This window comes from Saccoglossus kowalevskii, chromosome 21 (assembly GCF_978046115.1).
Source record: "Saccoglossus kowalevskii chromosome 21, keSacKowa6.1, whole genome shotgun sequence".
Taxonomy (NCBI): Eukaryota; Metazoa; Hemichordata; class Enteropneusta; family Harrimaniidae; genus Saccoglossus; species Saccoglossus kowalevskii.
Window position 1 is genome coordinate 21681429 of NC_140661.1, and position 18839 is coordinate 21700267.

Genomic DNA, 18839 nt, shown 5'->3' on the forward strand with positions numbered 1-18839 from the left:
TCTCACTTCTAAGGGAAATTCACTATTAAATCCATATGAACATTTTAATTTAGAATATACGGTAACTCATTTAGCTTTTCTCACCATCTTCAGACAATGTACTCTGTGTTCTTGACCTTGTGACCTGTTCATTTTCTAATGGTTCCTGTTTATGTACACTAAGAGCACCATCAACAGTTGGCTTTTGATTCTCGCTCTGAGCAGCACCATTTTTAGTTACATCTCGATCATTTTCGATGAAGACATCATCTTGTTGCCGTTTAGGTTTTGAAGAGAGTCCAACCAACCAATCATGACCAAGTTGTTTTCTGATCGTCTCTACCTCGTGTTGCATATCGCTGGCATCTACGACAAATGGTGTGGTAGCTGTAACAAGTAATAAGATAAGATGTAAGATATAAATACACTCTGTCATCGGTGAAGCAAACACAGACAAATGGGCCTAAAAAATTTAGACCATATTATTCTCAATATTTCACTAATATTTTCACATGGAACATGGCAAATCAAACTTGGGCAAGATTGTATGATTTTGTCTACATTAAAATTAAGCATACTAGAAAAATAATAAACTCCCTCCATACCCATCAATGAATTAAAAACAAACAGACTCAGTAAAATGGTCACACGAGGTCTCCCATCACTTACCTCTTGAACTCTGCTGCGACCTATCGGTTAATGCATCATCGATAGAAGGCTGTCGATGTTTCCTCTTTTTTTTGTGCTTTGAATTTCGTGCTCGTGACCACGGTCTTGACACAGAATCAGTATCGTCGTCATCGGTCACACCACTAGTGTAAGATGATGGTGGAAGACTTGTATTCGTAAAGTAACTATCAACGCTAGTGATGGATGCTTCAAACATAGCGGCAGTATTACGCAGACGATATGCGTCACCTTTGGGGAGGTACTGAAGAAACAAACATTACAGATGTAAGAAACGTATTATTATTGTACGGCTAATTTTTTATATTTAATCTTGATGATCAAAATTGTTTCATCAGGTTTTCAATTCAAAATGGTCAATGGAGTAAGATATGCCTTACTATAGAGTCCTTACAAAAAAAGTACTATAGTAGGTAGTACTGCATTTTTTTTTAATTTTAACTTTATTCAAACTATTAGTAAGTCAGGGATATTTTGCACTAGTGAACCTTGAATATTGAAGTCTCAGTGACGTCTTGTAAGTGCACAAAGACATGAAATAGTATATTTTAAAATTTGGTCTAAGTAGAGAAATATTTGTGTTTGTTGCATTTGTTGTTTTGAGTCACCTCACAACGTCAAACTGAGTGAAATTTGGGAAAGAGTTGAGTGCCATGATGAGTTTTGATCTGAGTACAGCACATTAGAAGCTTAGCCTGGTGTGAACATGCTTCATCATTCTTGATTCAATGTTTCCACAATTACTTCACATAGTATGGTATAGTATATTTTATTTTATTTGACACTAAATAATATATTTAGGTACATTATCTGTGGTCAAAAGACATTAAATATAAACATAGTTGAACTCTGGTGGCCTTGTCCTTTGTTATATAATATTATTTAATATTATTCCCTTTATCATAGTTTGTTTCAATATAAATATGCATTGTTATAAATAATTTTGAATACAAACCAGTTTTAGGGTTATACCAACAGTGGGGAATCAGTCTACCGAATATCCTTGATAGATGTAAATATCTTACAAAAACATTGGTGCCTAATTTGTTTAATTGTTTTAAGGGACATAATTTCCAGCTTTATTCAAAGTGCTGCAGAAAAAAAGTGCTGCATTTAGATGTGAATAGATGCAAGATAACAGAAAGTCTTAGCTGGCTTTTGTCCAAGTATTTTGTATAGGTGTATGTCAAAAATTAATGATTCACTGAGACAAATATGAACTGCCTTATTATATTCATTATATGAAGAGTAAAAAAAACATCCTCTATGAATAGCTATCATGTTGCAAGCTCTGCTTTGTAATGCAAATCAACTTAAATAGTTAGTTGGTGTCCAGTGGAGGGAGAAGTCAACAGTACTGTTGCCTCCTGAGAATTCACATCTTCAAACACTGCAATCTTTGTTTTTGAAGTGAGTTTTTAAATTAGTATTATAAAAACCCTATCATTCTGTTCACAATTTGCTTTTTATGTATTTTTTATGTATTGTTTTTGATTTGATAACTTTGAACTTTTTAACAGATTTTCTATTAGCTTCAGATCTCGATCAAAGTTTGGCACCCAGTTCATAGGAGTGCTTATATTAATTTTCTGACATCTTGTTTTCTGTAAAGATTTTATTGGTAGGTTTGCAAATGTGTATCAGACTGTGCAAAAAATCTCTCCATGAGTTGGTTTTGAAACCCAGTATGGGATTTGGGAGATACATTACCAACGATATTATTACAAGATAAATAATTTGCTTAATTGAACAATACAACAATGCATATTTCCACTAAGATCAGTGACCTTTGATGCGTATCACCAGTGATCAGTCAGGTAGAAACAGTCAAAATATTTTATCAGATTTTCTCAATTTTTGCATGATATTTTCATACAAGAGATCTGTTGTTCAAACTCAGGGAAGACTTTATACTGATGAATAAGGTGACCAAGTTTGATGAAGTTTGGAATAGAATAAGTAAAGTTATTATGCACACAATAACAATTATTAACGACAAGAATGACGACAACAACGACAACGCCGCACACATTTTTCCCCTTAATATACCTTTCCCTTCCATCTTTGATGGTACGGGCAAGGTAATAAAACACAAGTACACAAACGAAACAAAAGAAAATACATAAAAGACTAAAGTCTAAGTAAATAAATTTACTAGCACTATTGGCAATGAACCCACTCTTGAACTTAAAATTTCTGCAAACATTTTTTATTTTGATAATTTAACGATACTTTCATTATAAATGCTAACTACATTCAGAAATTCAGTACGAGCATTTGTTATTCCAGTATGATTACAGTCTAAAAAAAATGCATGGATTTCATTGCCAATAGCCCCATTATTTACAAAGTTGGCACTTTCTTTCCTCTGGAGATATCCATATATGAGCATCTTTGGTTTCTTTGATTTTTTTCTTGTATTGTTAGTGTTGGTTATGTCTTCAGAACTTATTGCTTCATTTCATCAAAAACCTTGAATATGGGGTACGTTAGCAATACAGATTCTTTTCTAGATTACTAGTAATCCCCCCGCACTTACCTTAAGTTCAGTTTTTGTCAGTATTTTACCATCTAAATACACCTACACAAAATAGAATTATAGTATTACATCAGTCACTGCCAAGAGATTGACAAGAGAACAATATACAATAAATATCTTACTTTAAATAATACAATTAAATGTGCATCCAATAAACATTCTGTAAAACCATATAAATTATCAACAGAACTAAGACTAAGCTGCCATAGCCTAGAAATCAAGGTTTGGGTGAATTCAATGTATCAAAACATCAGTCTATAAGAAAATGCAAGACATGCTGACCAACAGAAGGGGAAAGAAATTTTAAAATACACTGTTAAATATATATATATCATTTCTACTGTAATTGGATCAGTATTTGGAAAGGTAGAAGTGAGTAAAAAGGTTGAGAACACAGAAAGGTGGATATATTTGTACGCCTATGTTTTCAAAAAAAATGATGCATGATGGATGGAAGATGGAATGAGAGTAAGGAGAGAAGAGAAGAATGAGAAGAGAAGTCGTCAGCCTAGAGATGAGAGTGTTGGTTGATGCTTACCTTCTGTGTAGTGACACCGGGTGAGAGATATTTCACAACATTAATGCGATAATTGGGATGAAAACACACAGGATTTCCTTGTAGGGCCAACTACATAAAAAATAACAAAATATGGTCAGTCAGTGGAATATATCACTAGAATCACATGACATCATTAAAGTACACATAAAAACAGTTTGCATTGGTTTACTGCAATAAAAACTTACTAATAAAATACAATACAATGTAAATTTCAGTCAGTGCTATTTCTGATTTCAAATAATTCTATATATGAGCATGGTGCTTTGAAAGTCTGGGGAAAACAAATTTTTTGAAATTTTACTACATATATCTATATTTTGATTAATTTGCAAATTGAAACGAATTAAATCACTAGAGATTATAGTATGGTGCACGTTGAATCGTCAAAATTACATTAAAATGTCATTACATAAAAAATAGACCACAGTTGCATGTCTCTGTATTCTCTAGTGTCTTTGATTAAATCATAAAAATATGGCTTAATTTGACCATAGACACACATTTATGCACATGTGCTGCTAATAGAACAATTACAGTATGTTTATTTTTACATCAGAAAAATACTGGAAGGCATAAACAAAGACTGTGATGATTTATTAAGAACAGTGAATTTATTTCCATAATTGTCATTGCATTGGTGCTTACCCTTGTAATGTTATTTAATGAAGTCAAGTACATAAACTGAGAGATGTCAATGATGCAATTATTAGCGATATCCAACTCCTGTAGATTCCTAAACATTTCTAATCCTTGCAAGTTCTCCAATTTGTTATTTCTCAAAACGAGCAATTGCAGTTTATTTCTAGCACTGACTGACAAAGAAGGGATCTTCTGGAGATGGTTGTATCCAAGATTAAGATGGGTCAGCTCTGTTAGGTACTGTAATGAAAATTAGGGAAGTTATGGCGACATCAATTTCATGAATTAATGATAATCTGTGCAACTACGAGATCAAATAAATGTCCTGTTTGACATTTCTTGGAGTGGCATCTTGTTCTATACATAAGTATCTGGGTGCATGCTACGCCTAATGTACATTTTTTCATCACATTTTTTCATGTAGTTTTTGAACACTGTTCACAAACTACATAACATCAGCACTAGATCACAACTTCCCAGCAGCAGCGCTTCTCACTTATAAATGAAAGACTGTTTTTTTGTAGCACAAATCAGATAACAGATGAACAACATTTTGTGATGTATATGCTCAGCATAGAAATATACTATTTATGAAGGCAAGGGAAATAAACCATGATGATTAAATCAGATTTATCTCTGTCAATCCGTTAACGACAATATTAGAGAATCTGTTTTGAATCTAGATAGCAACACCTCCTAGATATTGCTGTCACTTGATTACTTTCCCAGTTCATGCATTTTCTGCCATGACTGAATTTTCTCTGTGTGTTTTTTTTTATCATCTGACCTCAGTCTAAAACATTTATTGAGTTTACAGCTTGTAACCATACTTGATGATATTCTGTATTATGACGTACCTCTAGATTGCATTCTACGTCACTGATTGTGTTATGGCTTAAGTCAAGAACTTGTACAGCGGTTAATAATCTCTGTAATAAAAAAATGGAGAAAAATTAAATATACACTTAGAAATATATTATAATTTACTATACATCGGTCATAGTATTCCTAAAAGTTTCAGTGCTATAGATCTTAATTTTTTGAAAAATGTTAATTTTAAATATTTATTGATAACAGTATTTGCACATGAGATTACAAAAACCTGACCAGCGACATTGAATATAACTCTAAGTGAAAGAGGACTTCACGTACAGAGAACAGTTTATGTAGTGAATAAACTATTTAAACTCATGCTCTAGTGAAATTGTTACTGATACTTTGTATTGTAATTATTGGAAGACAAATGTTGAACCATAATTTATTTCTGCATGCAAGCTGAGAAAACAAACTAAAAAGCTGCGATGAAGTAACACAAATTAAATTAAATAATTGTCAATTGAATAGGAATGGAGTCATAATGTTTTTGTTTGTATTTGAATTAAAACATAGTTGAACTCTGGTGACCTTGCCCTTTGTTATATAATATAATTCCCTCTATCACAGTTTGTTTCAATATAAATATGCATTGTCATAATTAATTTTGAATACAAACAAGTTTTGGGGTTGAACCAACAGTGGGCAATCAGTGTACCAAATGTCCTTAAAAGATGTAAATATCTTACAAAAACATTGGTGCCTTATTTGTTTAATTATTTTAAGGGACACAATTTCCAGTTTTATTCAAAGTAATTCAGATATTTTAGAATAAAAATAAATGCCTCATCGCAAAAAAAAAAGTTCTGCATTTAGACGTGAATAGATTCATAAAACATGCAAGATAACAGAAAATCTTAGCTGGCTTTTGTCCAAGTATTTTGTATTACATGAAAAGTAAAAAAAAAACACCCTTTATGAATAGCTATCATGTTGCAAGCTCTGCTTTGTATGCAAAATCAACTTAAATAGTTAGTTGGTGTCCAGTGGAGGGAGAAGTCAACAGTACTGTTGCCTCCTGAGAATCTACATCTTCAAACACTGCAATCTTCGAAGTGCGTTTTTAAACTAGTATTATGAAAACTATCATTCTGTTGTAATAGCTGAAACATATTCCTGCGAGTTTTCATTTGTCAAATGAACTGTTTGTCAAATACAGAATACATATATTTTAGAACAATTTTCTTTTTAAAATGTGGATGAAATGTTTTGCTTTTTATGTATTTTTTATGTATTGTTTTTGATTTGATAACTTTGAACTAAACAGATTTTCTATTAGCTTCAGATCTTGATCAAAGTTTGGCACCCAGTTCATAGGAGTGCTTATATTGATTTTCTGACATCTTGTTTTCTGTAAAGATTTTATTGGTAAGTTTGCAAATGTGTATCTGACTGTGCAATCTCTCCATGAGTTGGTTTTGAAACCCAGTATGGGATTCTGGTATACATTACCAAGGATATTATTACAAGATAAATCATTTGCTTCATTGAACACATACAACAATGCATATTTCCACTGAGATCAGTGACCTTTGATGTGTATCACCAGTGATCAGTAAGTAGAAACAGTCAAAATATTTTATCAGATTTTCTCAATTTTTGGATGATATTTTCATACAGGGCATCTGTTGTTCAAACTCAGGGAAGACTTTATACTGATGAATAAGGTGAGCAAGTTTGATAAAGTTTGGAATGGAATTAGTAAAGTTATTATGCACACAATAACAATTATTAACAACGACAACGACGACGACAACAACAACGACAACGCCGGACAAAATCTTTCCCTTAATATACCTTTCCCTTCCATCTTTGATGGTACGGGCAAGGTAATAAAACTTGAAGACAGACAATTATGTCTTGGTATTAATAACAATTTTGAATAATATATGTCCCAGAAATGGTCAGAAACACAGGGCCATCAATCCGTCATTTTGAATTGAATTACAAAACATTAGGTTGGGGGTTTATACCAAGTTTGAATCAATTGATCCAGCCATGCAGGAATGAGAAACGCTTGATGACAATTTTGTGATTTACTTTTTTTTTGAAAAAAAATAGATCTACAACCCTAAAACAACTGAAGAAAAACTACACATGTATATATACGAGCACACACATGGATGTAACCCAAAACACAAGTCTCATGTTTTGGACAATCTAAAAATCGAGTAACAGAGTTTTTTATGATTGAAATAGTTGAACAAATATACAAGTGATCAATAGATTGCTGATTCTGACATCAGCTGATTAGATTTAATCAACAAGAGTGTACTTACCAATGATTCATCTAATTCAAAGACATGGTTAAAACTTAAAGACACTGTATGTAGTTCAGGCCATCCCTGAGATGAACTCCTGTCACCACCACAGAATGAAAACAGTTCCTGTAATTGAGTCGAAGGTATTCAGCATGTCAGTCAAATCATTGCACAGGTTGTGTTTCACCTTTACTTGTCGTCAAACAATGTATTTTACCATAGATTGTAATATAATCTGGACTGCTAGGGTGGAAATACTGTAAAATATTTTATTTTCACTTGGAATTTATTTTTGTTATTTTCGCTGACTGGGTGAATCAGTGAAAATAAAATCCAGTGAATATACTTTTTTTCTTCTATATTTTACATTCAACTTGTCAAAAAGCAGTGAAAATAAATTTCAAACAAAACGCCCAAAAAGTCTTTTCAGAGAAAATTAATTCCAGCTAAAATAAAGTATTTTAGAGTATTTTATTGTATCTTCAGAAATAACATTTCTATCAGTGTACAACAGTAAAGTGTTAAAATAGTTTAAAGGTAAAAAAACATCTGACTCACTTCTAATAGAAACAATTTTATCTAAATATTCTCCATGTCTACCCATGTTAAATTCAGATGAACTCATGTGGTAAATAAATTTCTGCTTTTTTTGTTTAGTCTCGTGCACAAAATACATTTAGAGGAAACAGATGGCTGTACAAAGTAATCCATACAGTCTGGTGGCTATCATCATGTACTGCTGTAAACGATGATAGTTTCACGAGAGACCAATTTTTGTGAAATTATGTAGCAGTGAAAATGTCTCTCAGCGTCAGTGACAGTGAAATTAAATGATTTACAGTATGTGTTACTCACAGAATACAAAAGAAATTTTCTTGTGAATTGGAATACAAATTTCACCTGTAGAGTTTGTACTGACACCTAGAGAGGTCAAATGTCAAATCTTACCTGTAGAGATTGTACACATCTTGTACATATTAATATCTTGAGGTGTGACCCTAGAATGGCCCCTAGAGAGATCACATGTCAAATCTTACACCTAGAGAGGTCAAATGTCAAGTCTTACCCGTAGAGATTGTACACATCTTGTACATATCAATATCTTGAGGTGTGACCCTAGAATGACCCCTAGAGATCACATGTCAAATCTTACACCTAAAGAGGTCAAATGTCAAATCTTACCTGTAGAGATTGTACACATCTTGTACATATCAATATCTTGAGGTGTGACCCTAGAATGGCCCCTAGAGAGATCACATGTCAAATCTTACACCTAAAGAGGTCAAATGTCAAATCTTACCTGTAGAGATTGTACACATCTTGTACATATCAATATCTTGAGATGTGTCCGCAATGCTTGCAAACCAATGAGTAGATGTAGCGGCACACGCTTGATCTCTAAAGTGTGTAATCTTTGAAAATGTGAAATATTGATAGTTCCTAGTAACGTGGTGTTACCATGCATTACCTGTGATCAACAAAAATAAACACACTGTGAATGAGTTCATATATTTACATTTACCTATTAATTAAGCACTGAAAAGCATTAACCAAATGAGTAATTACTGACCTCGAATTGATACTTCTTGTTGCTATCTGTGTTTCCTTGCATATGTACATATATTTATGTCAATAAAGTTATCTTATCTTATATCTATGGAGTTGTATATTGAGGTACTTGCATAATTAACCCATTCAAGTATTCATAACACATTTCAATCAAGAAATGAAAATGCTATTTGATATGTAACACTTGCTTTATCCCATTAACAACTAACTTTCTTTTTGTAGTAGTAGTTATCACAATTAATCTTTATTGCTATTAAGTGATAGAAACATTGTATTTCTAAGGATGCAATAAAGTTATTATTATTATTATTATTATTATTATTAGTGTCAATAAACTGGAACACGTTCTATTTTGGGTGATATAGTTTACCCTAATTAAAGGAAATTTTGCATTTTACAGAATGGAAAATTCTATCATTTTAAGTACCGGGGTAATAGACATATAATAAGAAAACTGATGTCAATTGGGTCCAAAATGAACAAAGAAATTATAGAAAAAATGATAAAAATGCAGAAAGTGTTGTAGCTAAACTTTACCAGGAAAACTGGTGACACCCAATGGGTTGAAATGGATCAAATAATGTGTCTGCTTTGGAACAGTGTATTTGTTTAGAAGAAAGTACATTCACCATCAAATGTGTGGTGTCACACTATAGTATTCAGTAAAGCGGTGTTCATTTGTTTCATCTTCCATGTGTCATACTGATTTTTATCTAGACTTACTTTAAGTGCTGGTGATTTCTTCATAAATTCATAAAGATACGTCAAGTTTTGGTTAAATTTGGTATCCCATGATGCATCAGTGTTCCCATCAGTGAGAAGCGAGAAACAGTCATTAAAGTAACACAGCGAGTTGGTGGTCAGCGATAGTTTACCGTTGCCATGGAGAATACGGTGACCTGTACACAGGAATCAAACAATTAATTTACTTAATTAGGAGAATACATGTATGCTGGTTAGGTGTAGGGTTAGGATAGGGGTGTGGGGGCGGTACAAAGGAAAGTCTTTCCATTTACATTAGTCATGCATATTTTGTTGTGGAGTTCTGCTGAGCTAATTTGAATATTACTGTAAAATCTGTAAAACCGTGGCTTTTATTAAAATGGTACAATGCAACAGAGGGGATGTGCCTTCTATTAGAGCATCTACACATATGAGAAATAATGGATTTTTGGTTATCAATTATTCAAAACGAATGGGTGCGGCTTACTGTACTTAAATGATTGTTGAATATAATCCAAAATCTGATTGCATGCATCATTCTAGATTCAATTCTCACTCCTTATATGTGTCAAATCTTTAGTGGTGAGAAAATAAATAACATTACCAGAGCAGGCCTTGAACTTTAAAAACAAATTTGATAAAATAGACTATAGGGATAGTAAAGCAAAAATCTGTACTTTAAGACAAATTCCTTTTGGCATCAAGGCAATAGCTTTTAATGTCCATGAACTTCAAGCCCTGTCAGAGTAAGTTGTCCTTGTCACCATATGTTGTTTACATGATATACCAGTAATTATTTACATACTACTAGTATTTTATAATCAAGGTTATAATGGGCTATCTGTACACAAATTGCTTCAAAACTACAAGTATGAGTTGCGATTCCCAAGCCAATGCCAATAATTTTTTCAACCTTAATTTTAACCGCTGTGATGCTATTTTATCGAGCACGCATGTGAAGAGAGGGATGTTGATTTCAAAACCAGTTGTTTGTGAGCCTTCAAATGGATTCCAAGTTTGTTATGAAATAAAATTTGTCTAACTTCATTGTGGTGTATGGTATGAATGAAAAAAATTATTTTGTCCTCATTATTATACAAACATTTTGTAAACTTTAAAAGATAACATGAATACCAGGGATACAGAAATAACATATTAGTTGCGTTCACGCACAGCTCCTTAGCACGGGCTAAGAGGTCAAATTCCTTAGCCCGTGCTAAGAAAACATGCGTGAACGCTTAGCACGGGCTAAGGAATGCTAAGTACGGGTTAAATCTGATCCGAATTTAAGACGCGGTCTAGACCTTAGCACGGGCTAACGAAGTATGCGCGAACGCTTAGCCCAGGGCTAAGCGCCCTCTGCGGCGACCTTTGGGTGTGAAAATTGTCCCATGTTCGTATAACGACAATATTCCACCAGTCATTACTCCGCGCTCGCTTCCACACTAATCGGGTCACTGTAGTAGAGCGTACAGCAGCTCCAATCGTAGACAAAATAAATTTGGTTCGCTGTCTACGACATGCATTAATAAAACTCTGTATTCTGTTATGCCGTTGTATACTGTTTATGTGCATTCAAATAAGTTGGGTCCGTCTTCTCTCGCGTTCCTGTGCACGTCGCTTCAAAATTAGAACGAAACATGCCAGCAGCAGAAATAGAACCTTGCGCGTATCATCCATTTTTCGTTCGTAAATAGCGGCTTACCAAAGGTCACCGACTAATGGCACCCCTTAGCCCGTGCTAACGACTGGCCCTCCCTGTGCATGGACGCAATTGGGTCTAGCCGAAATGCAAATATGCTAGATAAGCCTAAATCAGCTTAAATCTTAGCCCGTACTTCGTGTAACGTGAACACAACTATTAGTCGCGTTCATGCACAGCTTCTTAGCATAACTAAGAGGTCAAATTTCTAAGCCAGTGTTAAGACAACGTATGTGAATGCTTAGCATGGGCTAAGGAATGCTAAGTATGGGAAAGATCTGATCCAATTTTAAGATGCAGTCCAGACACTTAGCACAGGCTAACAAAGAGTGCGTGAACGCTTAGCCCAGGGCTAAGCGCCCTCTGTGGCGACATTTGGGTGTGAAATTATGCACGTGATCAAATATATGCAACTTTGTCATTTCCAAAATGGCAACCGAGCTCAGTGTGTATGAAACTTCATTCCCTCGCAAAAACTGGAGCGACAAAGAGACAAAAGCTTTACAGAGTATATGGAAAGACAACAGTTGGACTCCTCACAGAGGAACAGAAAAAACCAGGATATTCAAGCTAATTAGAAAGATTTTCTGTAAACAGCGGCTTAACAAAGGTCACCGACTGATGGTGTCCCTTAGCCCGTGCTATAGACTGGCCCTCCCAGTGCGTGGACGCAATTGGGTCTAGCCGAAATGCAAATATGCTAGATAAGCCTAATTCAGCTATTGGGTACAAAACTCAAGTTGGTATAGTAAAAAATCTGCCTAAAACAACATACTCCTGCTGACCGGAAGTGAATCAACGCTGATTCAACATACCTTTCACATACATGATACTGGTAGCTTAGCAACCAGTCAACCCGGAAATCTAGTCCGTTGTTTTGAATTCAATATTACGATACATTGTAAAACAAAGTGCAGGGACCCAGCTCCAACTACACTGATCCAATTTGAATAATGAGTGTGACATTTCATGGAGCCTTCCTTAGCTGGTTTCCAACATTCCATTAAATGTGCATCATGGGCATAGAAATGTTTAGCTCTTAAGCCAATCACCATAAAATATACAAATTTGAATGACAGCTGGGAATCTGTATTCATAATTCATTTTCATAAATACATGTAGGTTTATAAATTAAGTTATAGCTTTGTGCCATTTACTGTATTGTGTCAGAGAAAACACATACTTGAATACTGCAATCAGTTGGAAAAATTACCGTCAAAAAACAGTTGGTTTTTATTGACAAAACCATTCATTATTGAGTGGATTTTAGATGAACTGAATTCAGGATACTTTTTATATAGCATTGTAGTTAAAAACAAATTTGTAATGGACATTTTAAGTTTTGAAGTACATAAAGTAAATTTATGATAACATAATTTATATATAACAAAAGTCCGATCATAAAAAAAGCTGCTTTAACAAATATTTTCGGAAAAACAAAACAATTTATAAAGATGTAGAATATCGGATTTATAAATTGTTGGCAAATCTTACAAACCAGGTAAAGATTAAGCCACTCAAATATTTTAACACTATTGTCATTTAAAATTTGTCAATTAATTGTCAGCTCAAAACGTACAAGTTCCACTAGCTCTGAGTTTGGGGCTGCAGAGGGGCTATCCCTTCGTCTGTCTAGCCAGGTGGCAGTTTGCTAAAATTAATATTTAGTCATCTTTACTGTCAACTGTCCATGTATATGATTAATATTATTTATGAAGAAAAACATTTTTTAGTGATGATGGGCATATGTGAGACAGAAACTTGTTAAAATATTTTTTTAGACACTGTCGGGTTCAATACACTAAAATGAACTTAAGCAATGAAAAACACTGCCATGGGTGAAAGGTCGAGTTGTTCTATTATAACAAAAAGGGCGACTGGGTCATTGACACATAAAGGTTAAACAACGAAGTAATTAAGTTTAAAAACGAATCGCGGTAAATTAACGCGAAAAACTTGCGGACCGTCGAAGGTGTGAATTGTGCGTTCCCAAATTCGCCACATTGTAAAATTTAATGTTAGATGAAAATATGGCAGCTAGCAACACTGCTAACAAGGAGCAATGCGATTTGAAATGATGAACATAACTATTTTATTTGAATACGGTTGTTTTTAGTAACTGTGATTTGGCACAATTGTTTTTCCTGGTGGGGGATGCCAAGGTCGTTTACATGTGACAATGATGATGTCGCTGATAGTCAGCTGACTAACCAAAACGGTAAAAATAGATTCAATCTAAAATTTCTTACCGTTTTGTCGGAGAAGCGAAGTCAAATCTCTAACCATTGCTCGCTGTCTCGGACCCGCTTCTACACTTCCTTGCACTGGGGATTCAGACATTCTCTCACGACTTCCTAACAACATCTTTGGAAGGGAGATGACTCGCAAGCGACGAAGTATTTCCTCTGATGTCAGGTCATAATGTGGGGAAAAATTCCTATTGCTTGCTAGATCTACGGGTACCCCACACGCGAAAGTAGTGACATATAAGCGACTACATAGAAGTCAACATCAGTAGCAATTAATTTGTAGTATGTTAGTCGGAAACGTATATAATCTATCGCCTATTTGACCCAAACATTTTTCTGTCGCTTGGAGGCAGCCATCTTGACGCAATGATCCCGGGACCCGCCGTAGGCGGCAGTATTTTCATTCGATGCGTGAAATGGGAAAACTGTGACGCCTTGTGACGTCACGATAACTTATTCAAGATGGCGGCAAACGCTGGGATTTCGCTGTAGTTTTCCGCGGTTTTCGTCGTGAAATCGACCAATTTCGGATCATCGCCCTCAAAATAATTGATGAAATAGTTTCGGGATCCATCGACAGTAGAAACGTAGAAACTTGAGGCGAAAATAATGAAAAAAAAACGGCTGTTACGGCCCGACCTGATTTCAGGTCGGTAAAATATGGTAACTCGCATAGGATGGAACTGTAGCTCCCTGGTTTCGCGTTAACACCACGACGAACAAAATAACCGACAGCGAAACCAAGCGAGCTACAGAACTGCAGCTACTAACCTACCGGTCCTTCACGGCCACAGTTGTCGCGATGCATCTCAATAAAATAGCATCTAAAACCAATTAAGGCCGATATGTGTATTTACTTGTACATTAATAGTCTAGTTTAGTCTAGTCTATGCAACCAGCAATAATGACATGCAAGAATGGCATTGGCAAAATGATGACCTCGGATGTAGCCATGTCTAAGGGCATGGATATGATTTATAGTCTTTGCCCATTAATGTAATGTATATGAAGTATGTGATCATAATTAATCTTCATGATCATTTGTGACCACACCATTGATTATTCGGCATAGGCTACCACACACTGTATAATATTGAGCATTAAGTCATGCAAGGAATTGCATTTGATTCACCTCATTGGCATGGCTGGCTGTATTCATTCTTACTTTTTCATGATCATTGTTTGGCTCGCTACAAGTTTCTTGTGATTTAGGCGGATTTTTGTCACATGCAAAAAACAGCAAGAGCTGCAATGTGTACATCAGGGGGCTTTTATCATGCTTGTGATGTTGCTATTGTAGGTAAATGGTCACGGCAGAAATGTACATAACTGTCATTTATTAGGCAGAAACTGATAGGGGCCAATTCCTTGTGCTCACTACATACACATGTACATCAGTGAATGTTTTTCTGTTGCCAGCTGCCATTTTTGAAATGGTGCCACCGATCAACAGTTCATACCACTCACCTCAACCTTAAACAATGACATGTGTTGTCATTTGTTATTGATTTTATTTTTATGGAAATGAGTTACCTTTTTCTAAAATAAACAAAATTTGATAGTAATATCATCATGTAAAAAAAATTGTTTAAAATGATTGTATTTGATAAAGACTGAACATGTTGGGGGAAAAATAAATCTAAAATAATAAAATCCTTGCCTAACTACCCAATAGTTTTTACTCTAATACTGGAAACACCAAATTTGTTTTTCATTGGCCTCATAATGGTTTGAGATCTTTTTAATATGATCCACATAAATAATGAGGGATGAACTCGGATTCTGTACAAACAGGTCCATGCATTTACATTCTATGTTTCTGGTTTGATGTTGACTCATTTACAGCCCTGTCATTGGTGATACAAGAAGTTTACTCCTTATAGCATGTTTGTGGGCTGTCTTATGCAAACCAACAATGCTGTTTTTGCACATGGTCAATTCACTCCGGTTTTATGTCAGATGACACATTACCATTGCCATGCGATAAATTCATTACTTTTACCGGTTTCATCAGTCTGATGGAATTGATATCACCATTGATAACTCTATGAAGTACAATTATATTCCATATAGTCTCTTTGCACCTACTTTATTTCTTATTCATTCTGAATGGACAGTTGGATGAACATACAATAGCCTAAAAGTAAGGGGGTATATTTGTACAACACCCTGTAACTTTGCATGATATGGGTCTATAATACTGTCTTGTAAACAGTTAACTACTGCATACTGGTTTTGTACAGTTTATTGTTGCTGCACATAAACTTATTGAAAACAACAAGATATAGTATTTTCGGCAATATGACTACTACCAAATTGGTCGGTGGTGATACCTATCATTTGGGTCTTCCGTCGACACTTATCTGCTTTTGCACCATGAGTCGTTCCATGCACATCATACCAGATTTAATCATGACACTCTGTTTACAACACTAATTTACCTCATTATAATGTGCATAACCTGTGTTTTCATTGAGAGGATGCTTGAATGCACGGTAGTGCTTTCAGCATCCTCTCACTAGTTATTTACAATGTGCCTCAAGATTTAATTTATGGAAAGTCCAATCATTTCCAAAGCATTTCAACAATGTTCTTCCTATTGAACATTCCTCTACTCAACACCTGACTCAAATCATTCATTACAATATATAATCCTTACCACTTGTTTTTTTATTTTCTTCCAGGCGAGATAATTCAACCATACCCTGTATCTCCTATTGGTTCAACTTTTTACTTTATTCTTACTCGAATTTTTTTGTAAACTTGTTGTATATTGATGGTTAAGATAAAAAATAAAATTTATATATTTTAAATATATTAAATATATTTTTTCCTTGTTCATTACAGACGTTTATTCTATTCACACTATTTTTTACATGGTTGTCTTCCAACTAGTCATGCTGAGTGATGTCTAATAGCAGCTGGCCAAATTACAATCGAGTGGTGGGTGGGTCACAGTCAAGTACAAATAAGCCATTCACTGCCAAAGAACAAATATAATCATTCTTTCTGATCAAGTACTTTAATCTTCCCCTCTTGATTCAAATGACATAACCTACTTCCTATAACACACAACACCATATTCACATAATTGTTCATACATGTATACATTGTCACAGCAAAATCAAGTACATATATTTATCAGGGGGAAAATCTCTTCTCTCGGGGTTCTCCACACTTGCCAGGGGGAAACTCGTCTCGTTTCTCTATCTCGTCCCCTTGAGGTACGGGATCGGGAATGTCACTTTACTTTACAGTCAAATAAGACACACACATCGAAATACGTTTCAGCTCTCGTCTTAGTCGGTCAATCGAGCACCCTATAAGACTCAGCGCCCTGGGGAAAAATCCCCAAGACTCTCTTAGACTGCGTCAACACTCGCCCCAAGGCTCTCCAGGACTGCACTCTCCCCCTTCTGCGTCTATCGTGCTGTGCTCCCCAAGACCAACTCAAACTCTCTTTATTCATTTTCACAACTCTAACCAATTACAAAGCAGTAAAAAAACTCTAGGGCGTAACCTTCAATCATAAAGCCAATCACACTAAGTACTGAATACGTCATATCTTTTGATTAATCGTTCACTACATTAATAACTATGAATATAAACTGTCAGAATCGCGACGGTTATCTGGTAATTAGTTCCAAATCACTGAGCCAAGTTCTGTCCAAAACTTCAAATAGGCCTGAACGATGACAGACATAACACAGCAATTCGCTAATAATCAGCTAATTAAGTCGGTCAACAGATACGCAAAAACAAATTCATGACATATTTACCAACAGCTCCAGCAAATCATCTGCCCATATTAACTATAGCCTCTTTTGTAATCCATCTAATACTTATATTTTGTGTTTCAATTACATAATGTTAGTCCAAAAATGTCAGCTTCTATTATTTGAACACAATCCTATTATCAAGGTCACGTTTGTATTGCGCTGGTCTTGCTAACTCTGGGTTCAACTTATTATCGTGTCGACGAGGGCGTCCTTAAATACAAAACAATATACATGAAGCCGTTTTTGTTTCTCAAAATTTACCGACCACGTTTTCTCAACAAGCACACGTGTGTATGTTAACCGTCATATTGAAAATAATAAGTAAAAATTATTTGATGAAAACATAAAATATATTGAAAATAAACTTCACATACTAAATTCTAGAAAAATACTACTATTCGTGGTTTCCCTTCACTAAATGAAGAGAACTACCGAGTATAACTCCCAATGATAGAATGTACCACTGTTCAATCAGAAGCCCAATCCCTCGACACCAAGCGATGATGACTAACAAAATGGAGACATTTACTCCATGATTTTCTTCGTAACCACTAATTGTAACAGTTCAGTAATAATGAAATGAACAATTCTGAATTATTAGTTAAACTAGTAATAACAATTAAATTAAAAAATAGTCACGGTAATAGACCAGGCCATAAAAACCAAAAACGGACTATTATATTATGGATCTCAGACAAGTTATATGAGTTTGGCCCACTGTTACTTACCAACGTGTCTCTACGCTCTAGAGATATTTCCAACTCACTTTAAAAAAAGTAATTATCATTAAACAGTGACCATTGGCAACAAAGTACAAGCTTTTCTAAAATGCGTCGTTTTGTATAGCTTTCCTCGACCCGCTAGAGGGGTATATTGAGATATTTGAGAATATAGACGTGTCATGTGACTTCAATTAACACATGTTTATTTTTTCTTGTCCCGCGTAAATATTCTGAGGTCGATTTTTGCATAAACATACGCGAAGGACACTAAATGCATCATGTAATGGGGCGGTGGTCATCGCACTACGCATGCGCGAGATATGGGTCTCATATGCACAAAAATGGCGACTTTGACTGTTGTGCAGACCAACGAGTCTAAACTGAGACGTTGCCAAACTTTAAATAGATAATTTCTTTGGTGATTGGAAGGTATCGAAGGAGTCACCGGCGATAATTAGCGCAAGTCGCGTCCAGGTCAAAACTCGTAATTAGAAGAGCGCAGTGGATTGAGGAAAAATCAATGTTTTATTAACATAAATGTCGCACATGCCCGGCACG

General features: G+C 34.9%; 1 protein-coding gene across 1 annotated transcript in view; it reads right to left on the reverse strand.

Moving 5' to 3' along the window:
* Nucleotides 1-14362, reverse strand: part of LOC100372138 (uncharacterized) — a 39245-nt gene extending 24883 nt beyond the window's left edge. The window contains exons 1-10 of the mRNA XM_085494787.1: nt 13781-14362; nt 9830-10005; nt 8838-9005; nt 7556-7663; nt 5261-5332; nt 4410-4643; nt 3744-3833; nt 3206-3247; nt 649-910; nt 85-366 (exon numbers count right to left, since the gene is read on the reverse strand). Coding sequence (XP_085350913.1) covers nt 85-366; nt 649-910; nt 3206-3247; nt 3744-3833; nt 4410-4643; nt 5261-5332; nt 7556-7663; nt 8838-9005; nt 9830-10005; nt 13781-13895 — 1549 coding nt within the window. The 5' untranslated portion in view covers nt 13896-14362. The remainder of the gene's footprint in view (nt 1-84; nt 367-648; nt 911-3205; nt 3248-3743; nt 3834-4409; nt 4644-5260; nt 5333-7555; nt 7664-8837; nt 9006-9829; nt 10006-13780) is intronic.
* Between the last annotated feature and the right edge of the window lie 4477 nt (nt 14363-18839).